At 37.5% G+C, this 26597-nt stretch overlaps 2 protein-coding genes across 2 annotated transcripts in view; both read right to left on the bottom strand.

Moving 5' to 3' along the window:
* Window positions 1-26597, bottom strand: part of chrac1 (chromatin accessibility complex subunit 1) — a 99321-nt gene that overhangs the window by 21355 nt on the left and 51369 nt on the right. The gene's annotated exons all lie outside the window — the stretch shown is intronic.
* Window positions 1320-4209, bottom strand: sem1 (SEM1 26S proteasome subunit). The gene is made up of 3 exons (XM_026929430.3): window positions 4049-4209; window positions 2148-2241; window positions 1320-1578 (listed from the first exon to the last, which is right to left on the bottom strand). Exons 1-3 carry the CDS (start codon window positions 4122-4124, stop codon window positions 1536-1538), a joined length of 213 nt encoding a protein of 70 aa, XP_026785231.1. The 5' UTR covers window positions 4125-4209; the 3' UTR covers window positions 1320-1535.

Here is a 26597-nt window from a genome sequence, read left to right as displayed (position 1 = left end):
AATAGCATATACTGGAGAGAGAAAAAAAACATATTGGGTGAATTGGTATTTAACTGCAACCTGAATGAAATGTTTGGAGTTACAGCTCTGTGTACTGCTTACTTCAGACAAATGTGACAAAACTAACAGACAGTACAGTCTACAGTCAGGTCCACATCCACACAGTAATAAACTGTCAACAACTGTAGTAATATTTACTATTGATCAACTGGCTTATTTGGAGATGTTTGTAGATATGAGCATTGGTAAAGCAGAAAGAGTGGTCGTTACACTTTTACTGAAGATTAACCAATCCTGTGATACTGTCGAGTTGCAAACATCAACAGTATGTTACTAAGCGGGTGTGAACTTGGAGAGGATGTAGAGGCAATGTTAGCAAATTACATCATTGTTTTTTCCCCTAGATGTGTGCCAAGCTGCAGTAAGAAAGCAGCGAGGTGAAAGTCTGGTGTGACCTCTACTTAATAATTAGTGGCCCTTCCAGTTTTTTAATTGACGAGAGAGAACCTCCTTTTTGTTTTCTATTAAGCTCACAAAAAGGATGCTAAAAGAATGCGAAAATAACCACTACCATAAGTAAAGGCGAGACTTTCATGTCTTGTGTTCTTTCCTCTTCAGTTAACTGGCTTTTCTGCCAAGTGAATTTTACTTGTGTTTGGTCAGACTGCTGGTTTAGCTGAAAATGCAGCAAAGCAAAGTTTTCAGGTGTCTCCCATATTGTAAAAATAGTAAATGCTACAGCTAAAGCTTAGATGTTGGCACCTATGCTTAAGCTCCACATCCCACTCAATTGCAGTCATTTAACCCGAGAAAACACTTTCCAGCTGCACTCCACTCTGTTGTATTGTTTCATCCTGACAAGCTTTTCAGCCTCTTCTGGAGTCTTAATCTCCACCATTACTGTGTAATGAATCCTTTATTAGCAAGTATAAGACTTGCATCAAACATGCAGATTTGAGTTTTAGCCACTGAGTTTTGTGTACTGTAGTCAAATCAATCACAGACACAATAAAACATTTTACTGCTAATGTCTGTAAGAGACAGCTGGATTTGGCTAGTACCCGCATTTCGAATACTACTAAATTTGAAGCAGAATTTGAAGCTGCTTTCCAAGAGCACACGAATCTCACAACTGCTCCAAGTAGTCTTTAACTGTCTTTTTTCCCCTGCCCATGTGAAGGTTTTTCATGAAAATACAGCTTGAAGGAAAAGTGTTAAAAAATTTTTTAAAGGCATTTAAAAAATTTAATTCCAAGTGACTATAATGAACCTGTAAAAATACATCAGAAATATATCATAAGAATTAAACTAAAACCAGATAGGAAGAGAAAAGCTTTAATATACCAACTATTAACACATACAAACAGTTTCTTGTGAGCACAAAATAAAAAACCTAATTCTATTCCAATTTCTTCACACCGTTAACACTTGTCACTCTTAACTTCTTACAGAGGAAAGAAGAAAAATCACATTTGTACAATGACGATGTTCAGCTGTGATTATCCAGTCATCAGCATGTTACGTGATGGTCAGTGTTACGACGTCTCCATCTTGTATCCATGCTTCTCAAGTTCAGCTCTGCCAAAAAAATTCATATAGAAAATTAAATTAAATTGCAATGTACAACAGAATAAATCCACAAAGAAACACATGCATATTAGACATAAAAGAATTTAAGTCTGGTGGAAAAACTGTTCTAAACCTACTGCAAACCACTGCCAGATACAAGTTTCCTTTTTTCACCTTAAACAAAAGGGTGGAACTCCGTTTCCATATCAACAAACAATGAACAAACAAAATTTAACCAAACAACTATATGGTCAAAGGGAACAGTTCAACCATTTACTATTTACTTTAACACAAACTGTCAGAACACTAATAAAGTAAACGTGAATGCTGCTCTGCCCGCTCAGTTCAGCTGCCCCAATGCTCTCTATTAAAGATCCGCACAGTTGTTTTTATTTTTCACATAACCTAGACTGTTTAAGGACATAGGATGATTTTTGTATAGGCTAAGAATGACCTCTGAATATTGCAACGAAATATAGCTAATGTTTGTCAGTTTACAGGTTGTACTACAGCCACATTCAGATTGGTCACAGTCAGCCAGTATATGCCTCAGTGCTTGCTAGAAGACAACAGCGTACCTCAGCTGATTGGAGAAGTCATCTTCTACGTTATCGTCGTCCCAGTTATCTTCCCACACGTGAGCGTCCTCATCCTCGTCCAGGCCCGTCCAATCTGACAATCAAACAACCATTTTACTGACAAACCACTAGGAGACGGCAGCCAAAACTTTTATAATCTAATTATTATAATAAGGCTAATAAGTATTTTGAAGATTTGCTATACCTAAACACCAGCTTTAATGTGAACTTCTAAACTTTAATGTGAGCCACCAATGCTAGGTGGTTACCTTCGGCTTTTGAACACTTTGCAACATTTTTTTTTATACAGATGCATGTCATACACAAATACACAACGTCAGACCAGTGCTGCCAATTTAGTGATTGTGATTGACTCCTTTAGCAAATTTATTTTTAAAAAAAGCCTAGTGACAGAGCAGACGTTAGCGAACATCCTGCGCTCGATACTGCTTTCCAGCTCACATCATAGCTGCTGGTTATAGGAGTTAAGTGAGAATGTTTGGTTGACTCACCACCAGCATATAAAGTCTGACTGAGTTGCGCTTGCATCAGACTATGTTCCCAACAACCAATCACTGATCACCACTATTCTCAACGACCAATTACTAATCACCATTTTCCCAACAGCCAATCACTAATCACCACTGGTCCCAACGAGCAATCACTAATTTCCATTATTCCCAACAGCCAATCACTAATCACCACCTTCCCCAATGACGAATCACTAATCACTAATGGTCCCAATGAACAAACACTGTTGTTTGTCCACCCACACACATCTTTGTTCTTCGTTTATCAGCATGGTTCCATCTGTAACCATGTCCTTCCTGTCTGTTTTCTGACTATTAATTACCACTGCTTCATTTTGTCTGCATTCTTGATAGAAATGACAGTATTTTGTAAATATGTGAAGAGTTCATTTATGGTGCCATGACCAAAGACAACTTCTTATGAAACTTCTTATCTTCTATATGAAATAAACTCATCTATTATTTTCTATCCTGATAAAACTGTATTCTGTTCACTGTCTTCAGCAAATCTTCATCTTTCACTTAAAGTTTCTGATATGCAAATATCATTACGATTGGATGAATAGGCAAATTAGTCTCTGACGTCATCTGTTGACTTCTGCCGACCGTTTGAGTCATGCATTAGCTACTTTCCCCTGAAAACAGCTGTCACTACTGCCTCAGAGGAGCAAATCCACCGCATTCACAACTGTTTTATTTTAACGATACTGCGGACAAATCTCGCACATGTCTTTGTGGACCACCATTACTCAGCTAATACCAAGCTAACGTAAATTATTGTAATTCTGTAATATACAGGCAAGAATAAAGGTTCAGTACGATCACAGGAAGTGTGAAAGCTGCTTATTTTGAGCTGAAGGAATTACCTGATCTATCCAGAGTGTAGCTTGATAGATTATTATCACAATGCGTTTGATTAAATTAGCTCGTAGAGTAATCACTGGAAGCCAGCGGTGCTTATCATGTACTAGACTGGCTACATCCCAAATAGCATACTACAGTAATAAAGTGCACTGACGTACTATTAGACACACTATTTAACAGTATGTATATCAGAGAAAGAGAGACTGTAGGATATGTTGATACCTGGCTGGGTAACTAGCTAACATTAGCTACTAGTTACTAACCTTACAATTATGCGACCCTTTCGTAATTTCTGACTATTATGGTATGTATTCAGACGTCCTACAGAACGTGTTATAACACATTACTCCTTATATATAATTAACAATAAGTTAGGCAGCTTGCTAACAAAGCTAGCACACAGCTAACGTTAGCACAGCTAGCTGCTCGCTGAGTCACTGTGCCGTCACACCGTCTAATCTCTTTTCCTCGTGGCCCAAATAACACACATTTATGAAATTCACCAACCTTCAGCTGGAAATTCCTCAAATTCATCATCTTCCTCCAGCAAGCCCAAATCTACAGTTTGTTTCTTCTCAGACATGACAGCTAGTTAGTTTCTCACTGTGAGCCTCAACACGAGAGAACCATGGAAATAGCGATGGCGCATGCGCATATTTTGTGCGCACGCGCATGTTCCAAGAGGCGTTAGTTCCGCCTCCAGAACATGGCGCCGATATGTTTACTGCTTAGCGCAAAAGTTTGCGCCCCCATGCTTTTTGAGTAGGCAAAGTATACCTTTATTTTCTCAGTTTGTCTCTTTGTTTAATTTTTAAGTTAAAAATAAAAAGTGGGTGTATCCACAATCTAAAACATAACGTAAAGTCACCAAAAATAGCAATGTTTTTGCCATGATCTCTGTACATTTAAGTTGTTACAGACCGCTCAGTGATTTAAATGGTGTTAAATGTATTTATTAGTGCCATTCAGCCAACACTGTATCTGAAATTGTGCACTACTTCCTATACCCCATCATTTGCTCTGGTTTCTTTTATCCAAACCTTTTGCTGTCCTTTCTAGTTAGCATGCACCTTTACTGTCCTGAATATTTATTGTCCTATATATTTATTGTATATTTTTGCACTCATCTCACACTGTGTTCGCATTTTTATGTAGTCTTGTGTACCTGCTGTATTGTTACATGTTGGACCATGATCCTGAAGAAAAAGCAATTCGTTCCAATGTGTGCAAGTTATATAAACAATAAAAATTACAATAAAAATTACAATAAAAACCCAGTTGGCTAAACAGCAAAGTCAAAACCCATAATGCTCTCTAAGCTTTTTATTAATTTTATTTAGACGAAACAAAGACTGTATACACTTACGTGACTGTTTATTTGATACACAATACACCTGTCTTGTATCTTTATTCATTAAATATTTTATCAGGTACAAGTACTGTACATAGGTGCACTTTGTATATGTACAATAACTGAGTGTAGTCCATCTGCTGCTATGCATCCACTGGAGGAAAGAGACCACTGCTGGCCAGATTATTTGGGTAGTAAGTCATTCTCAACAGAGGAGTAACACTGAGATGGTAGTGTGTGTGGAAGTGGTAAGAATGGTATTAGACACACAAATTTTGAAAATGTCCTGCCAACAACAGCCATGCAAGCCCAAGCCATGACACTACCTCCACCATGCTTGCCCAATGGGCTTGTATGTTTTGGTTCATGAGCAGGTCCTTTATTTCACACTTTGTCATTTCCTTTACTTTGTTAGAGGTTAATCTTGGTCTCATCAGTCCATAAAACTCTGTTTCAGAACTTCTGTGGCTCATCTCTATATTTCTTTGTGATTTCCAAACTGGCCTTCCAAATCTTACTGCTGATGAGTAGTTTGCACATTGTGGTATGGCCTCTATATTTCTGCTCTTGAAAGACTTCTTCAAACAGTGGATTGTGATACCTTCACCCCTGTCCTGTGGAGGTTGTTGTTGATATTACTGACTGTTGTTTTGGGGTTTTTCTTCACAGCTCTCACAATTTTTCTGTCACAAACTGCTGTTGTTTTCCTTGGCAGACCTGTTCCATGTCTCGTTGTTAGTACACCATTGGTTTCTTTCTTTTTCAGGACATTTCAAATTGTTGTATTGGCTATGTCCAATGCTTGTGCAATGACTCTGATCGATTTTCCCTCTTTTCTTAGCTTCAAAAGGGGTTGACTTTCTTCCATTGGCAGCTCTCAGATCTTCGTTTAGATCTCAAACCAAGTGTAGACATTCAGAGTTATTAATTGTTTAAACAAGCAATCTAACACACCTGGGCAACAAGAAATATCTGTCAGTTGCATGTTCCAACACTTCAGCTTTCATTTATATATATATATATATATATATATATGAAAACTGAAATTCCAATCTATTGTCTCATATTCATCTTTTGATCTCAAGCCCAGATTTTTTCTTAAGTGTATACCAAAAACAAAAGAATTGGCCTTGCCGTTCCAATACTTTAACTGTACCATTGCTGCCTCACGGCTTCAGGGTCCCCAGTTCAATCCTGAGTTTTGCATGTTCTTCCTGTGTCCATGTGGGTTTCTTCTGGGTTTTCCAGTTTTCTCCCACCTCCCAAAAACATGATGGTTTGATGTCATAATAATGTGGTTACCAAAGATGAATGAATGAACAAATGAACGAATTAATATTTTAGATTTATTTTAACCACTGCTTAAAGCAACTTAAAGCAACTTAAAGTTCAAAAGAAGATTTCAGAATTTGTGTTATTAAAAATACAGTACCACTTTTTTTAATCCTAGTAATGCCACTTTGTCTGGCCAAACATCCATGTATATCCTTGGCAAGTGTAGAGTACAGTTCTCAGTTTGCTTGCTCTTTTGTAAATATTTAGATTTAAGTTGAACTTACACATGACTAATCACATATAAGACTAATACGGGAGTGCATAGACCAAGCATTCAGCAGTACCATTAAGCAAGTAGAACATGTATATGTGGAGACAAAAGAGATCTTTTAAGTAACACTGGTGGTGAAATGTAAAATAAAACTATTTACATGAATAAAAAACACCTCAATTAGGGCACACATTTTTCAATAAAGTACAAATTACATTGTGATCCATGTGGCGTGTTCAAGCAATGAACTGACAGCGACTGGTGGGTAGGCCTCTGTGCTGCAGTGTAGATAAATGACAGCGCATACACCACAAAACCACATGCACCACAATGAAAATTGCCCCGTGGCTCCCATTTGCTGACAGACGGTGAAAACCTCAACTAAGATCTTACTCACTTATTCTATTTTCAAAACTATTTAGTAATCATCTTAAGTGCTTACACAAAAAGAGTATGCAGAAAAGGATGATGTTAGGATAATGGTTTAAACAGAACAATCTGGTTTGTTTAAGTAAAAGAAAACAGTTTATTTATGAGAGAACATGCAGATGCCTTTATTGAGTGAGGCCAAATGATTGTTCACACTAATTGCATACAGTTGACAAGACTGGAAGGATCCTTACACACAGTCTTAAGCATGGGCTTGGGAATGTCGCTCAGTGTCCACCGAGCATACCTGAGACTGCAGTTACACCATGGCGCCTGGAGTCTCCTGGGGTAGGGAGGGGGGCAGACAGCAGGGCTGCCCAGACTGACTCCCGGCCTTTCTTCACATGTGAGAATGCCATTCATCGGCCCCTCCAGGACAGTATCGCACTGAGTACTCATAGAGGCTCCGACCCAGCCCGGCCAGTCTGGCAGTCTCGCTTCCACCGACCTTTATCAGGACAGAGATCACATTTTGGCCTGAGGGGTGCTAAGACGAGCAAGTGAGTGCAGTTTGGAGGGAAGGAGTGGGGGGGTGGAGGGATATGAGACGGAGAAAAGGTGGGTGAGCAGAGCCATCATCACTTCTAGCTCCCATCTGACTGATCCCTGCAGCAGATTAGTGACATGGCTCCCGTTCTGCCAGGGAAAGTGACAACACACCAGAACATGCGGCTGTCCACCTGTCTGAGGGCCCTCGATAAGATAATCACTCCGTCTCATTCAGCCTATATAGGAGAATGACAATCGAGACAACTCTGGAAAAGCTGACTTTTAAAGTATCTCCATATCATGGATGTGGAGGTACTGGCTATCAATTTTATAATATTATTATGATATTATTACCACACATTTATTAGAATGAGACACTGAGGACTAGTTTTGACTTACTTATAGACATTATGGTGACATGTAATTGTTAAATGTAACAATAAATGCTTAAAAATATGATATATTCATTAATAAGTTAAAAATTGTATTCATTGCCAAATCACTGTGGTATAAGAAGAATAAAACATTTTGGAGCATGCTGGTGTTGGAAAGTAATTAATAAATAAAATAAATGTCTTGTTGCATAACACCACCCCATCATTGATTCTTTTTCTATAACAGCATGCCCCATCGTGTTTTATTCCTTACATATTATATTGTTGCTTATGTTGTTCCAAAAACATCCTTGTGTTTTAGAGCAATTATTATAGACCAAGCTGTCAAAGTAATATGATTCATTTCAACATATTAGCCCTCAGAAGTTGATGAGTCCCTTTTTTGTATATAGTATATCTGTCAAGTTTGGGTATTAAATCTAATTCCATCTAGCCACTAAGCCTAGAATCACTATGTCTTGTGTGATGAATCTTTGTAATGAGGGTGCAGGTTTGTACTTTTTGAAAAAGTATGTTGTTGATCAAATGAGGTAATAACACAGTCAAAGCCACATGAACATGTGGAAAAAATACACACAACAAAGCTTCCTAATTTTTTTCCTCTCCAGCCCACAACCAGCTAATTCAACTGTCTGTCATGAGGAATTTTAGCTTCATATTTTTCATCTGTCTGTCTTGAAAAGCCCTGTCATCTGGGGCTTGAGGTACAGTTTGCCAACACTCTAATGGGCCTTTATGACCATACAATCTAATGTCTGTCCTGGCCGGCCCCTGTAATCCTGTTCACCTCTGTGGCTTACTTATGCTCGAGCTTAAGTTGCATTTTTTTGTTTTTATCAGGATTTTGCTGATAAATGCTATCAGCGAGGGAGAAATGAAATATGGGGGGTCTACCCCAAATAGCAAGAGAGCACAGTTATTTGGGAACGTTGTGGACTGATGTGAACAGCCCACAGTTGTTCACTTGTTCTTTACTCCGAGGTCTTCCTGTTATCATCATTAGCATCATTTTCTTTGTTTGTGCACTGAAGGATTATGTCTGGTTTAGTCATATACAATAATGCAACATCTTTTTTTAATAAGCAGTATGAAAAATATCACAACATCATGAGAGTTTAAAGTATCGAAGTTGTTTGACAATATACTATAAGTACAACATTGTTTATAGTACATTAGTCATTGTCTCATAAATAACTCATGGCTATGCTCTGATTATAATTGTTCGTTTTACCTTTGATTTCTGCAAACCCTTCATAACAAAGTTACTCCAGACAGAATTAATGGCTTTTAAGGCATAGCATGCAAATCTCAGATCTGTACAAGACCTAGGGCTTATATATTACATATCGAATTACTATGATTAGTATGTTTGTGTTGTAGTAGAAATATTTATGTTTGACATAATCATATGTTACAAAAAATGTCATTAACAATCCTACTCGTCATACATAGGTCTGCGTTTAAGCCATGTTGCATGATAACAGATTTCATTTTAACCTGCATTATGCTGTCATGTGAAAGTTACAGCAGAATTAGACCATTAATTTTGTTACTGTTGCTAGGAATGCATTGTGACAATATTTATAATTTACAAAATTCACAAAAATATATGTGGTATAGAATGAGGATATGTTTTTACATGACATAAAATCATCAATCACATGATGTCTTCAGTAAGTAAACATTTAATATTTTTTAGTACACCACCTTAATTCACCACAATGGTGCATTGTAAGAGACATGGCAAACCTTAGTGAGCCTCTTTATACTCTCTCTCTCTCTCTCTCTCAAGTTGGAATGACATTCTCAAGTGAACATCCCTCATCAAGGGGCTTACAGAGTAAGTGATAAAGTGTTCCACTCTAATACCTACCCGCTTCTCATCTGTCATCTATAAAGAGGATTGGAAATGCAACAACATTCTTCAGGATATAATGATATCTACGGCACACAGGGGGATATTGTAGAAGATAAAAAAGGAGAGGAAAATGTCTATTTTCTGTTGTTTTTTTTTATCATTGCACTGCCTGGTGGTTATTATAACATCAGTTATATTTTTATTTAGATTCTAGTGCTTGAACTGGGAGATCAGCCATTTTTAATGACTGACTATCACATCTGTTTAAGAGCCACTGTTTTAGGTGTCTATCATGCTGCACATTTTAATAATCACCATGTGGTTCGGAAACACCGGTGATTGGGTAGATTGATAAATGAAGCTATCCTCATTTATGCCTAGCTGCTTTGAGGGCCCCTTCAGCTCTGGACTTTATCCAGGAAAACCTCTAACAGCCACTTATTAAGTAGTTAGACCAACAAGACTAGAGTAGTGGTCACCTGGGTATGTGTCAGAGAGGCCCGATTGGTTGCTGGTGGATGTTGGGTTCAGTAGTTTATGTGCTGGGAATCCACCACTGGACACAATGACCTCTCTTCTCCCCTGAGCTCCCACGTCCTATGTTTGTACAGCTTGGTGGCTTGTTTGGAAATGTAATTATTACTATTTTATAAAAACATTCTCCAATGCCGCAGACATGTCTTCATGTCTTCATCTGTCTTGGTCCACATGAGACAGGCAGACATTTATTTGGCAGTTGGACTAGCAATAATGTTCTTTGTATTCTTTAGTCTATTGTCAACTTGTCAATTTATTTGTAATTGGTCATTCTAATGAATTCAGGAAAGGTACATTTTAATCTCAAGTTCTTAACAAAAGGTTTTCAGTTAATGATAAAATATTTCAAATATATTATATTTATTAATTATTGTTCTGCCTTAGTGAAGCTCATTTTTCTACCTAATTGAATTCATCATGTAGCAAGACATTGTGCCTCTGTGTACGACCTGATTAGAAATCTTCATCAGAAAATCAGGTGTATCTAAGATGTCCTTGGTAACAAGGGATTCACAGAGTGGATTATAATTATGACATTTTTATTTGTTTTTTTTTTTTTTACTGATCTTTTCTATTCTGGTTTCTCAAATTATATATCAAGACCAACAAGTTTCAAGGACTCAGTGTTTGTTTCAGTGATTGCCCAGCTGTTTTTGCAGAAATATACTCACACATTAGCAACAGCATGCCATGTCCTTCATCATCACAAAGTGCTACAGCACAGCTCAAATTTATTATAGGTAAAGGAAAGAATTTTTTCAAAACTATTGAAATGAACAGAGAAAGTATTAAGCCTCTCTCGTGCATGGGCGTCAGGGCAAGAAACCAAGAATAATTTTCTAAGGTATAGCCCAAGGCTAAGGTTTGCAGCACTTAGCCAATGACAAGCTTTTAAAGAGACCAGAGCACCATGGGGTGACTGCAGATGAAACACTAGGTGGTGAAAGGGAAAGTGGTGATTTGTCATTAAGACTTTTCAAAGAGTAGTAAATGCTAAGGGTTCAATTTAGGGGGTTTTATTCCACCTCCATTCAAAGTGCACCTTGTTCCTGCTAAAGTAGCTGAAATCTAACAGTTTCAGCTCTTTGCTTTTATGTCAAATATATATATATATATATATATATATATATATATATATATATATATATATATATATATATATATATATATATATGATTAAAAAAACCAATAACACAGTAAGTTGTCCTTATTTACATTGACATTTGACATGAAGGCAAAGAGCTGAACCTATATATATGTGTGTGTGTGTGAGTGTGTGTGTATAATATTAATATCAATTATTAATGTTAACTTTCATCGTTGTGTAATGTGTGATGCTGAGAAAAAAAACTAACTTTTGTGTGACATGCCTCTTTCATATTAAAACAATAACCATACAAAATTTTGTATCCTTAAGGTTGTTATCCTTAAGGTTGTTTGTATTCCTCAGTTGTCCCTCTGGGGAAACTCTTAAAGGTTCTATGTAGAACCTTACAAAAGAATGTTTCCCTATGAGGAAGGGTTCCAAGTAGCAGCTAAGAACACTTAATTATCCAGTGAACACATAAAGAACCCTTGAGGAATGCCTTTTTCAAAGGTATGAGACACATAAATTATGTCATTCCTGAAGACAATGACTTTCCACTATCTCAAAACCCTTCACCATATTTGGTTTTCAATGCCATATAGACCTCATCAGGAACAACGCCTACACATTTACAAATACATTCTTTTGTCTTCAGTAACGACTTTGTCTTGCTCAGAGTTATGGTGGCTCCAGAGCCTAACCTGGGAACACTGGGTGTGAGGCAGAAATACACACTGGATTGAACGCCAGTCCATCACACACACATTCACACACTCTTTCATACCTAGGGGTAATTTAAGGTAGCTAGTCCACCTGCTAATATGTTTTTTGGAAATTGGGAAGAGAACATGTGAAAATTCACACAGTCAGTAACCCAAGCTCAGGATCTAACCGGGGACTCTGGAGCTGAGAGACAGCAATGGTATCCACTGCATCACCATGCTGCCCTTCACCTATACATTTATTCATTACTTCACCTTCAGTCATGGTTTTGGCCTGGTCAGAGTGGTCGTGTATCCAGAGCCTATCCAGGGAACACTGTGTATTGATATGGGAATACACCCTGGATGGAAAAAAGTCACACAGTTCACCTAGTATAGCACAACCACATGAGCTGAGATCTTGCAAGACTTTGCTGTTATGACCTTAACAACTTAAACAAAAATTCTCTTTAACAAAAATCATGCTTTTAACATGAGTGTGTCTGGAAGAAACATCTGTGTTCTTTAATGAATTCAAAGCAAATACACTGTTTCAAGGAATAGCTAGAAGAATTATCAATTACGCCAGTAATCATAGAACCTGGTGAGTGCAAATGATTAATGATTAAATTTTTTTACTCTAAGTTTCTAAATGCTTTTTGAATAAATAAAGATAAAGTAAGTCACTTTGAAAATCATTTTTGCCATGTGTCACATAGGTTACTATTTTTTTTCTAACCTTAACTCTAAAAAACCTTTGAAACCATACAAAAGCATATTGTTTTATCCTGAGAAAATTAGATCTTTTAATGGAAGCTATGAGATATAAATGGTTTTCACAGGAAGATGAATTCATTAAAAACATTAAATAGTCGGTGGCATTGAATATATAATTCAACCCAATATTGTATACTGGTATTACACTTTAAGGCACTATAGCAAGTGAACTTTTGAAAACTGAAAACTTGAAAATGTTGAAATACTTGCATTGCAATTCTTCATAAAGACCTTAATTTCATACATTTCTTGTGGTGGTAATGATGTATGCATAATATATTAATGTACAATAGTCAATGTCTCATAAATACCTCACAGCTATGTTCTGACTATAATTGTTCGTTTTAGCTTTGATTAATGTCAACCATTCATAGCAAGGTTGCTCAGAATTAATGATTTTTAAAGCATGGCATACAACCCTCAAATCTGAATAAGTTCCAGTGCTTTGACTCGCTTGAAAAATTATATTTCCAAGTATATCTTTTTTACTTACAGTAGACTATTGTTTGTGTTGTAATATAAATATTTATCTTTGGCATAAGCATTTGTTAAAAAATGTCATCAACAATCCAGATAGTTGTATTTGGGTCTTAGTTTAAAGTCATGTATATATTGTATGGTATGAGCTTTATCCTGGTCAGCATTGTGGTGGATGTGGAAGAAAGATTGGCAGAAAGGTCCACAGGGTATCTAGTTGGGACCGATTATGTGTGATGTCGCTGAAGAACTGTTCAGTAATTCAGGAGTTGAATAAAGTTCTTTTTTTCTTCTAAAAAATGACTTCTTTTTCTAACAGCCCTGTTATTTCTGTGTTTTCCAGTGCTTCCAGGGGCATAGTTGGACGGGTCACATTAATAATAAAAAAAACACTGATAAGAAAGACAGAATAGAATTTAGATATTCCCCATTTTTTAACAGTAGCAGCACCATATCATAAAAGACTTGCTTCAAGTCCTATATGACTAAATATAGAAGGAAGAATTTTTTTCTTAGCGTTACAGGTAAAAGTGGAGGTTATCTTTTCAGTGTCCAGCCTTATACAGTAAATTGATGTTCAAAATAGCTGATATTCTTCATACCCCACTGTGTTAGATGAGACATATAGCGCAGTAATGGGAGCTGTGCGAGGATAATTACATGTGGTATCGTTTACTGATACATACAGCTGTGGCTCTGTGCCAGTACCTCCACCATTTCCTATCAAGTGCACTGATGGATATGCAAATCAGTGGAATCTTTTGTTCAATTAAGTGCCATTAAAACATGAATATTCAACAAAGTATTTGTTGCTCAATGATCATGTAACTGCAACAGCTAAATATTAGTTCTTTATTCTTGAAGTACTTGTTCATTTCAGGAATTGCAGCAATGCACTGATATTCATATTTATTTATAAATAAATAAACATATAAATAAAAATTACCAGCACATTCGTAATGATAATACGGTAAAAGCTACTGTTATATAGGCTACTTATGACAAGCTCCATTGTTTATAGAGCATGAATGTATGTGGGTTTTATTGTCTTGTAATCTCTGCATTCTTTTCAGAATTAAAAGAAGGAAAAGAGTTTTTCTTCTTTTATTTTATTGGCATACTCAGATGTTATCATGTGCCTAACAGCCATCCCAGATTTTGTTTTAGTAGATAGTGAGTCATAGCCTTTTTTGGAGAACTTGTTTATTTGTTTGCTTGGAGGCTTTGTTCAGTCATTGAAATTGGCTGAACCACAGCAACCCATATTAGAGCTAATATATAGTATATATTTTTAAAAAAAGACATATAAACATCCTTTTTGTTCTTCGCCTCACTGGTGTTAATAATAGTTCCTCTTCTTGTTCTGATTTTCTTTATCTTCATCCTCGTCCTCTTCTTCTTTATCTAAACAAGCAAGCCTCCTTCATCAAACGTTTGATGATATTTGGATAAGACCTCCATCGTGTGGTTGTGGAAGGGTAGTCAAAAATATAGGTTTACTGGGACATTGGTTGAAAAAAAGAAATGTGTGGGGGCGTCGATGGAGTGAACAAATGTTACATGCCGGGAGGACGTACCCCAGATGACAAATAGGCCTGCAGGACAGCAAGGTTCAGCCAGCTGCTTGGCCTCTCAGATTTGTGATTGATGGTGTTGATGTTCCAAATCGGCCTCAGATACGCCAAGTACAGGAATCATAATAGCAGGCCTTTAGATTAAGGCTGGAGATAGCGGGGTAAAGAGGGAGACAGACGGCGGGTTCCCAGAATGCACTAGTGTATGGGATGAAGTGCCAGCTGTGAGAAACGGACCACATTGCTATATACATAACATCTTTCCGGTGTCTGAGTAATCCCATTATCAGATGTATGTATTGAAGTATGCCAAGGCCAAGATGTAACTTTCTTGTCTTGGCCTGGCTGGATATTCCATCTGCACAGAACAATAATCCTTCATAGTATGCTAAATGATGATGATTGGATTCATATACTGTCTTCAGTCATGTAAACTGTTTCTGTCATCACTCTGAAGATCCTTTGCTGCAGAGATCTAAAATATATTAGTGATAAGACTAATACATTCACAATGATATTTAAATGCAGACAACACAGAAAATCTCTAAACAGAGAAATAGTAAATAATAATAATAATAATAATAATAATAATAAAATATTATTATCATTATTATTATTATTATTATTATTATTATTATTATAAACTTTATTTTATATAGCACCTTTAAAAAGGCCTCTCAAGGCGTTTTACATAAAAGTATATAAACCTGTATCAAAAAACAGTTCATATTAAAATACAATTTAATTATTAATAACAATAATAGTAATAATAATAATTAAATAACAAAAAAAATCAAGTAAATCAAGTAAAAGCAATCCTAAAGAAATAAGTTTTAAAAGAAGATTTAAATATACTAAAAGACTGGGCTTCTTTAAGATCAGATGGTAGTGAGTTCCACAGTTTTGGGGCATAAGAAGCAAAGGCCCCATCACCCATAGTACGCAAACGAGTCTGAGGAACAATTAAAAGACCAGAATTGGAGGAGCAGAGATCATGTTTTGGGGTGTAATGGGTTAAAATATAGACAAGCTCTCATATTAGTTTGAACAATCAAGGGTTGGTTGGATTTTATCTGATGAAATAAATTTGGATTTCATTACTAGCCCCACCCCCTGTCCTAACCTTAACCTTTCAAACATTTCATATGAATAGAGTCAGGCAAAATTGAATTTGAATTTGCAAGTCTTTGAGCACATTGAATATAAAACAATTCTTTAGGTGACAGGAGTACCTTAGTCTAGGGCATTAGAAAGGAATAGTGCAAGTTCTAGTGATAAAGGTTCTGGAGTTAAGGTTCTCAAAGCCCTAACCCAATTCTAAGAATATTTGTCATTATAATTTTGAAATATATTATAAAGCATTAGAGATGTTCACTGATATTTAACCTTGTTTCACTGAGTACTATGAAGTATCATGGTGCAGACTGTAAAGAATCCTACATTCTTAGAAAAAAAAGTTCCATCTAGCTCCCTGAATGGGGTTGGGAAAACCCTTAAAGTTTTTATGTAGAACCCTGCAGCAAATGCTTTCCCTTAGAGATAATGATATATATATAAATAAATCAGTATGCATTTTAGCGTTGGCACATAGAAGGTATTTTCGTGTTTGAATTTATGCACCTGGAATTCTGGATGGTGTGTCCTGAATATACATAAAAGTGAATTACAAACGAAAGGATGTTAAGAGAGTAATAGCTTATGAGAGAGAGAGAGCAATTAGTTAGAAAAGGAATATGCCCACCTATTACCTGGATCATCATTTTGGAAGCCAAAAATGACCACTCATATTGTAGTGTGCAGGCATTTTACAGGCTTTCAACTCCGTTCAAGAGACTTTAAAGAGTTTGCAATTATTAAACTTTGTATTGACCCTGCAGTTAAATGCTTGCGCGTGTCCATTATGTGGCAATCTCACATCCAGGATAATGGGCATTTTTCAGAAGAGTCAGAAGTCAAACTGTACACTGCATGAAAAGCAGTGTTAAGAGGCTGGCAATCTGTATAATTAAATAAAACCCAACTGAGTGTGTACACCACAATGCAATAGAGGGTTGCTACATTTGAAATAGACTGTAGGGCTTTATGGGCTTTATGTTTGACAGCACTGAATGACGTACTGTTTAAAATGCTGCACATTACACAGGGCACGAACCTAAACAATCATCACTTAGCCACGCTGACTTATATGTTACATTTTAATATTTTAATAAATCATAAAAAGCAGTTAAACACAACCGTGTGCCAAGCAAAACACCAATTTCTCCTTCTCAAGTTGTCATTTGGCATTTGTTGCATATGAGTAACAAATGATCCTTCACAAAAATGAAGGCTCCTAATAGCTTTTACCCGTTTACAAGTTTTTCTACTAATTATCTTTATTAGCACTTGTAAAAGGCCTGTGTGCTCTGAGAAGGCCGTGGTTGTTTAGAGATAATGGCCGTACAGCCTTCTCTGTCTGCAGTGTTGACGTGCTGATGTCTTTCTAGCCTCAGGCCAGTTAGATTGGCGTTCATGAAGCACCCTCATTGTTTACAGCTGACGCCCCCCGACTTCTCCCCTTTGCCCCTCCTTCAGAGCGAGAGACAGTGCAGCTCTCTGACTGCGTGATCCCTCCATGTGCACTGGTGAAATACAGATGCCCCGACCTGGCTCTGTTTCAGCCAGGCTTGTGTATACGCATATAATTTTCACCCAGCTGTCTCAAGGCCTGAGATTCTTGGGTAATTTGGGGTACTTTTTTCTCTTGTTGCACTTGATCTCACACACACAAACATACAATGCCAGCTTTCATATTTGCACACATTTACACTAGACATAGAATTACATTGAGTTTGGGTTGAAAATGGTCTTACAGTCATTAAAAAAAAATGTCAGAGTCTTAATTTACTGCACGAATTATAAATGAGTATTTTGATCTATTTACCAAACTAGCATTACATTTACATTTATGGCATTTGGCAGACACCCTTATCCAAAGCGACTTACATTTATCTCATTTATACAACTGAGCAGTTGAGGGTTAAGGGCCTTGCTCAAGGGCCCAGCAGTAGCAGCTTGACAATGCTGGGATTTGAACTCACGACCTTCCGAACCGTAGTCCAACATCTTAGCATAAAATAAGCATAAAATCCTTATTTACGTATTAACATCGGTGCTCATAATATTCATATTCATAGCTATATTCAAAATATTCAAAATATGCAGAATAGTAGACTAGTTATAGGAACATCCTCCATCCTGAATACTTTCTCCAATGTCTGAAAATTCACAGCTTTACCACTGACTGCTATAAAGCACTATCACTGTAGACTCTCAGGACACTGAAAACCTCTTCACCATTACATCAATTACATGTTTTTTTATTTTTTTTGTAGATAGTCTACTGTACAAGTACTTGTAAATTAGTTTTTACTATAGAAACTATTACGTTTGCATTAATTGCACTGACAAAACAATTGCATTGATATTAACCTTGCAGCTCGAATTACTGTCAGCGCTGCTGCTATAGAAAATTAATCAACACTTTCTTATCAGTCAGAAACGAACACTAATACCACTGGGGTTTAATATACTATAATAGCACAACTGTTGAAGAATATGTCTTTGTTGCATTAATAGCATATTAGAGTCTGTAAAAGTGATTTTGTTGTTTGGCACCATCAGGATTTCTTTACTTCTATTCAAAAAAGTTATATTTTTGAAACAGAAGAAGCAGGAATTACTTTGTCTATAAAAGTGTCTATCTTTGCGTGTCTGTTTAGTCTTCACTATCTTTTTTTTTTTTTAGTCTATCTGCTTGTTATATGATCTTAACTTCCTTCATCCTCTGGGTCAAATTTTAAAAAATCAAACAACACATAATTATCTTTTTTCATCTAAATGCATTATAATAAAGGATAGTATACTAAATAAACTCTGTGGTTGTGTGATTTAAACTGGTTCTTTTTTATTTCAAAGCTCATGATAAAGTGCTGCTAATGTAGAAGTGGAAGTGAGGGCATGATGGATCAGATGTTTTCCTTGTTAAAGTGTGTCACTAAATGCCACCAGCTCTTCCACCAGGAGGACCACATACATTGCAACTAATCTATTCCATAACTTATCAACATGTGTAGCCCATTAATGTAGTCTGTGGAGAACACCACAGAGACACCCAGGCCTGGGATTTTTTGGTGGCGGGAGCAAATCTGTTTAGGATTAAAGAAATAACAATGTGGGTGACACAGAGCCGGCCAAAATTCCAGCTATGGTGGAGAAACCCCAAATAAGCAACTGCAGAATTTGTTGACATTGCTTTGTAACAACCATTCAGATGTTCAGCTTTTTTCACTCAGAAAAGATTGTCTATATCATATAGTAGTTCAGTTACCTTGATTTTGCGAATTTATTGTGTAATCGTGGCAGTATAAACTGTGTATTGTGTTATTATTATTGTGTTATTATTATTATTATTGTGCGACTTATGTCATGTACATCATTGACAATCGTCAATCGTCAATGATGTACATGACATAAGTCGCACAATAAACAATTCAAATATATGACTCAAACTGGCATTGTCTGGTGTCTCACAGGACTCATTGTCCGTTCATAACAAGCAAAAGTGGTGCAGGCATTATTTCAAGCCCATGAAAAACAGAAGTCTAACTTCCCCTCTCTAGTGTCATTTTTAAATTCCTTGCCTGAGAAAGAGGTCAAAGGGGACCCTGTGCCTGTTCTCCAAGGACTCTCATATTCACCTTGTGTCCCCCTCCCTCCCCCACTGTCACCTCCCAGCTTTGTCATCCCGTCCCTGTGCGGCACTCCCATTGCACTCCAGCTTGCTCTCACTTCCTTTCTGTCTGCTGCCCGCTCTGACAGCTCCTTTCATCCATTGTCCTCCACTGTGCCTTCAGATCCAACCCTCCTACCCCAGAAGCTGCAGTGGTTGGCCACCGTTTAAGGTTCTATATCAAGATAATGAAAAGGATTGATCTTATGGATGCATCAATTTCACTTACAACACAACAGACTAAATCAGCGTTGAGTCAGAACTACAAAGAACCCACTTCAGAGTGGATAACCCTGATAGCATTGGTCCAACAGTATTATTAATTTTTTTTAACCAACTATGGAAAAAACAAAATGTTTTCAGTGATCTTGTTATTAAATATCACTCAATTTCTTATAAATATGCACAGTCTAAAATTTAACAAATCATATTTTCTGTACAGTCGAATGGAGTGACCAGGCAGCGAAATATCAGACAAACTAGATCAAAAAGGAAGAGTTTTGAGATTTAAGCTATGTCTATTCTTTTTTGCATACACTTTTGAGTTAGTTAATTTGCTATGTAAGAAATAAAACACAATGGGGCAAGTGGTTATAAAGAACACAATCAGTGACAGACTGGTGTGACTTTTAATGTTGTGGTACATCCAAAAAACTAGTTAGTTGCTGTTTCACTTATGTTTTATGAATTTTATGTCATGTCATGTTACAGAGAAGCCAGAAAGCATGATGTTTCTTTGTTTCATACATTTCTTTTTTCTTAGATTTTGTGGAGTGTCCACCCTATAACTCTCTGTGAATTAGCTGTTACTACAGAAGTGGTAATGTACCAGAACGAGATCATTAATATAAACATGTGATTTGTCTTGATGCTGACACTAGCTGCTGTTAAATCAAATTAATCAGCACCTTGTCACCAATCAGAATCGAGAGTTCAACAGTGCTGCGGTATACGCACACACACACCCACACACACACACACACACACATATATACATATATATATATATATATATCTATATATATATATATATATATATATATATATATATTTAATTATATACATTTATATAGCATATTTATGTATTTATCAGTGCTTAAAATGAGCCAATACTCAGTGCCAGTCCAGTCATATTCATGATAAGAATAAATTTTTTACAATTCAGGTGCTGTTGATAACCATTTCATGTTCATGAGATGTGGACAGCAACCAGAAATGAGTAATCTTGAGCAAGAGCAAATGTAGAGACATTGCTACAGGTGTGTACATGTGTGTGAGAGGAACAGAGACTTGATTGCATTCCCCTGCAAAGGCCACCTCCAGAAACAGATCCGGCATGCTAGCATATTACCGGTTTCCTCAGCACACTACCACAGTGCACCCTGCTTGTTAGTGCTAATGGATCAGCTCAGCACAGATCTGGCCCTGTTGACAGATGCCCTGTCAGACCAGCACATGTGAGAGCAGACTCCAACCACAGGTGTCTCTGTCTAGTATCCTCCATTACAGCACAGCCATGCACACTCTCTCTCTCTCTCGTGCCTCAGGCCAGGGCCTCCAAAAGCACTCCTATGGGAGAGGCAACGCAGCTCTTAATGCAGATGCATTCAGTGTGCGTCAGTATGCTCTGAACCTGCTCACTGCACACATGTGATACCCCCCTGTCTCATACACACTCCCCTCCACCCGTAACGCTGTTATTTTTGGCTTTCTTTGGGACATATGTCATTGGGGAGAGTGTGCAGCACATGGTTAATTAAGCTACCTCAAAGTAAGCACACACAGAAAGAGAGAGAAAGATATTTATTACTGCTGTTCTATACCAGCTTGTCACGAATAAATGTCAAGGCACCACAACAAAGTGTCAGCAGTCTAGTGAGTACTAGGAGCAATGTCAACGGCTTGATTCATAACTGCAAAATATTCACACAAAGGAAGTCTCCTCCTCCATCTAGTCTTGTACGTATTTATTTGTTGTAATCAGGTCAATATAGTAACATTTGTCTTGTGGTGCTTGCTTTCCAGCTTGCAGGGAGAAATGAATTGCATCTGTGTTTACTATATCTGCTGATGTGTGCTCATTTATTAGGCCCATTCCAGAGGGTTATGCAAGTGGCAGTTTGCAGTTTGTTTGATTTTAGGCTGAAAGCCAATTAATCCCAGTCTCAGAGCGGTGCCTTGTTGAGGGGATTTGCTTCAACATTTGTAGGAATATTTCCACTGAGCTTGCTCAAACACTAAAGTTGCGATCATTATAGTTATCATTGAAATCAGTATCACCTATTTTCCTGTATCAAACCATCATGCTGACTTTAACACCATATTAGTGTTCTTGTACTTTTCTTACTCCCCCTCATCCAACAGGTCATCCTCCTCTTCCTGGGTGTGTGAGCTGTGGGCAGGCTGGTCGGAGGCATGTGATAGGCATTAGCCCAGGGAGAGAAGTCCAGATCATTATGTTTAAGAGCTTTGCAATGCTTATTAACAGCTTTCCACCATACAGCCCTGGCAGGGGCTCCTGGCTCCTGCAGCCTCTGGCCCGGCTCACTTCCAGCCTCCTTTCTCTCTCTGCTCTGCAGTCACTCTCTAACCCTGACAGCTCTGCAGCCCCCACTGAACTAAACTACAGGCGCTGGGAGCAGTGATTGTTCCCTTATGGCTACATGGATTCATCTTGAAGGTAAAACAATTTCAGTATAATGTGTTCAATAAACGTCACTGCTTTTTAACCTCTAAAAGTCTCACTTATTCATCTTTTCATATTTTTCCCTAACTGTGATGAATTACAGTAGACAAGGCATGTAGTAACAAGAGTGAGGAATATAAGTCTGGACCCTCTGATGAATCCTGGGAGTTTAAGGGGTTAACCTGAATGTTTTGTTCAGGCTCTAATACAGGAGCAAAACACACTGGTTGAGTTCCCCAATTCCCAGATATTACACAGACACATTCAAGTAGTCTTCCTTCCATAATGTGGACCAGGTTTTGGACTACTGTTATTTTCATTAGGCCATTTAAACCCACTAAGATAAACAGGTTATAACTGACGTTTGGAGTTCATATATCAGTTTTTACATCAATCAATCATCAGTGTAAGAATTAATTTTCTGTTAGGTGTTTAAGTGTTTCACATTTTTGAACATAAAAAAATGAGATCATCCATTATTTTGCTTAGACCACAGCACCGTTGGTCAGAAAGTACTGATTCATTTTCTGTAACAACAGCCCTGACAATATTTACATTTTCAAGCATATAACAGATTTATATTAATGTGCTCATTCTAATTTGTTACCATTTCTATAATAACTCATTCATCGGAACTTGTATGGTGGAGGCTCCCTATAATCTAAGACTAATAATAAATAGTTTTTTTTTAAACATCTCTGTAAACAGATCTTTATTTAACATTTTAGAAGGAGTCTCCAGTGTCAGCACTTTATAACAGTCTGAGGTAAAACCGTACCTGTTTTCCACCACACAAGAGTCTGCAGAACAGGGGATTTGTGGTTTCTCTGTAGCAATCTGCTATTTTATATCTTATTAACTTCAAGACAGAGTCAAAAAGAGGCTGGTGAGAAAATGGTAGGAACTAACTTTTGTTGCTTTTCCTCAACATTAAATGTAACTATAAATGGATAAAAAGTATGATGTGTCATTCTTTAATGAATAAAAACTGTAATCACTGGTAAATTGCTTTGGTATTAGAGGAATAAAACATTTCAGGATGTGCTGTTGTAGGAAAATAATCAACTTCTGGTGGTAATGGCATCACACAATACAATCGTTGATTCTTTTTATATAGGAGTACGTCCCAGTGCTTTATTCCTAGTAACGTATACTACTTTTGTAAGTCGAAGTATGATGATATTTCACCCACATACTGTGTTTATCTTTCTACGGGTTTTACTAGCAGGAATCTTTATTAACTGATAAGAAGTAAAAAAATAAATAAATAAATAAATAAATGTCACATGTTGTCCAGTCACAACATAGATGCCATCATGGTAAAAATTTCATGATTTCGTACAGTAAGCTGGAGGTTTGTGTGTGGTGCAATAAATTCGTGGGTTTTCTCAGCTTTATGAGCCACAATTATAATATGGCTATGCTCATTTTGGAGGGTTTTTTTTTTACTCCCCCACCTAAAGCTGTCTTAATTTGGTCTAAGGACTTTGGTGGTGGCTGCATACTTCACTGGAGACATTTGAGTGGTGGAAAAATGAATTCTTCTCAAGGGCTTTGCTGTTTCAGTCAGTAACCTTAAGGGAGATCCATAAAACCCAATTCCCCTCAGGGTGTAAAATATGATTTATAAAACCTTATGGCCTTATTGGAAAGCTTAATCCAGCTGAAATTAGCACAGTTCATCCTTTGAAGGAACTAGCCAGTGCTCAGTGTATTGTTTTTTATGTGTGAAACTCAGGCTTTGACCATGTCATAAATGTAACCTGCACACAAATCACTGACTGCAAACAAACCTTTCAATGTTGGTTTGGTCATCACAAGAAACTAAATCCCAGCAAAACTGAGCTGCTGTTTATCCCTAGATATGCATCCCTGTGTCAAATTTTCCTACTCTTGGATCACACTATCTAACAATGCATGCAACCTTGGTGGACAACCAACTATGATTTTCTCTTCGTATTGCTAATCTGACTTGGTCATGTAGATTTCTCCCATGCAACATTAAGAGGATCTGGCTGTTTGTCTCCTAGGAGGCTACTCTGGTGCTTGTTCAGTCCCTTGTCTTCTCCAGATTGAATTATTACACCTCACTTTTGGCAGTTCTTCCCCTGCAAGCCATCCAATCCCTGATCCAATTGATCCAGAATCCCTTGTCTTCAATATCCCCAAGTTCTCCTTCATCATCCCATTGCCTCACTCCCTCCACTGGCTTCCTGTGCCTGCCCACAACAGATTTAAAAAAACGGATGTTTATCTACAAAGCCTAAAATGGACCCCCAGCTAACTGAAAGCCTTCCACACAGTCTCTTCAAGGCTCTAGCATTGCTCAACTTAACCCACCATCCATCAAGATACAAGACTTTACATTAAGACTCTTCTCAGTCCTGCCACTCAGGTGGTGGACTGAACTTCCCCTAGCTTAGTCTTCAAAAGAAGACTGAGGACACACTTCTTCACTGACCTGAGCACTAAATCCATGAAAAACATGCCAAAAAAAACTCTTAACTTGTACTGTTTCTTTACTATACTATCCCTTTTAATACCTCATCTTTAACCAGATTTTAGTTAGTTTAGATCTTAGATGCTGTTTTACTAGCATGAGGACCTGTTTTGATGGAAACTAAGTTTCCCTGGATAAGGGCATCTGCTAAATGCTGTAAATGTTTATGTATGCAGGAAATCAGTTTTGTGAACATGTTACTTTGTTGACCAGCTCTTTTAAACACTGAAAGTTCAAGGTACTCATCTTAAAACATATTATTTAGTAACTCATATGAATTATTCAGTAACTACAGTGAATGGGAAAGGTATGTAATTCTGGGCCTGCTGATTGGTCCTGGGAGTTTAGAGGTAATGGATGCTGACAGTCTGTTGGTAGTGAGACTGTATCTTAATATTTACCTCACATAACCCTGAACAAGTTTTGCATTTGCTAGAGTGTATAAATGGAATGACAAATTATAAATGTAAGTAGAAATATGTGCTTGGTTTCTTAGTGTAACCATAACCTAGAGGACTCATACATCTTTTATAGTTATAACGTGGAGGAAAATTTGCACAGTATTCTTTTTTGGATGAAGGAAACTAAGTCTTTCTGTCCTTTCCGTTGATTACTATAGAAAGTGAAACATGACATGCTCACCAAACATTTATTCTGCACAGAAGCCCAGTGAGTGTATTATTGAAATGGCTGAGTTAAAAATTGCAAGGGAACATGGGTTTGTTTTGGCGTGTGTGGCTTGTTCTCTTCTCCTGTGGCTGTAGACTACTGGTCTACAGGCAGCCGTTTATTGACTGAGCCTCTTACTGTGAGAGAGGGAAGAAATGGCTTCGTATTATAACCGTATGGTGGAAAAAAATACGTTGGCAGCAGTTTTTGTACAGCACGCTTTTTTAAAGAGATGGTCCTGACCACAACTCATAAACCACACTTTATTTAGACTGGCTCGCATCCATTATTTGTTCATAGGGCTTTCTCTCTCACACAGAAATATGTTCCAGCGTTTTTCAGCGGGGGGGAAGGGAGGAGTATGAGAGTCTGGATGAACTGTTGCCAGGTGTTGTTACAATGGCATACCATTAGGTGATTCCACATTGCCCTCATCAGTGGCCATATGGCAGAGAACAGGATTGGCGGTGCTGTTGCAGAAATATTTGGAAATGTTTAATCTCTCAGGGGTGCAATCATCAGCTCATTATTTAACTAAAACTATTGTGGCTTCACAAAACAAAAATAAAAATAAATTTAATATCTGCTCTGCATGGTGAATAATATTACCCATTAGCATTCTGTAGTTCATGGTCATTTTAATGCTTCTCATGCAACATAATTACACTAGAGTAAATGGCACACAGTATCTGAGTGGTCTTGAATGAAAATATTTATTCAAGTCATCGTTAGTATATGAAATAACACACATATATACAATACTTGCTAATCTCTTGCACCCAATTTTGATTAACAAATAACCACATCAACAAGAAGCAAGGCTTAGCAACTGTTGCCATGAGGAACATTGTTGAACTCCACCCCTTCTGGCTCCTCAACAGAGACAACAAGGCCGTCACGCTGAAAGCTCTCTCCGGCAATGGCGATGCCAAACAGTGCCCCTGCATGACCCTCTTCTGACTGATCTCTCATTACCTTTTAATGTATTCCTGCTTGTTCCTACATGGCAGTGCAGCTCGCTTGTGATGAGAGTATACACCAAGCAGCTTCATGCGTCTGCACAAACAATCTGCACTTCATTTCTCTGAATAACGGCTCCTGATGGGCTTACTTGCGGGTTCTGCCGTTTGGACGCCGCTGAATTCCCTGCAATGTGATGAAGAGAGGGAGAGAGAGAGAGATGGTGCATCAGTGTGATACTTCTGTGAC

Source organism: Pangasianodon hypophthalmus, chromosome 23 (genome assembly GCF_027358585.1).
Source record: "Pangasianodon hypophthalmus isolate fPanHyp1 chromosome 23, fPanHyp1.pri, whole genome shotgun sequence".
NCBI lineage: Eukaryota > Metazoa > Chordata > Actinopteri > Siluriformes > Pangasiidae > Pangasianodon > Pangasianodon hypophthalmus.
Note: the sequence above shows the minus strand (reverse complement) of the source record. Positions and strands in the feature narration are given on the sequence as shown.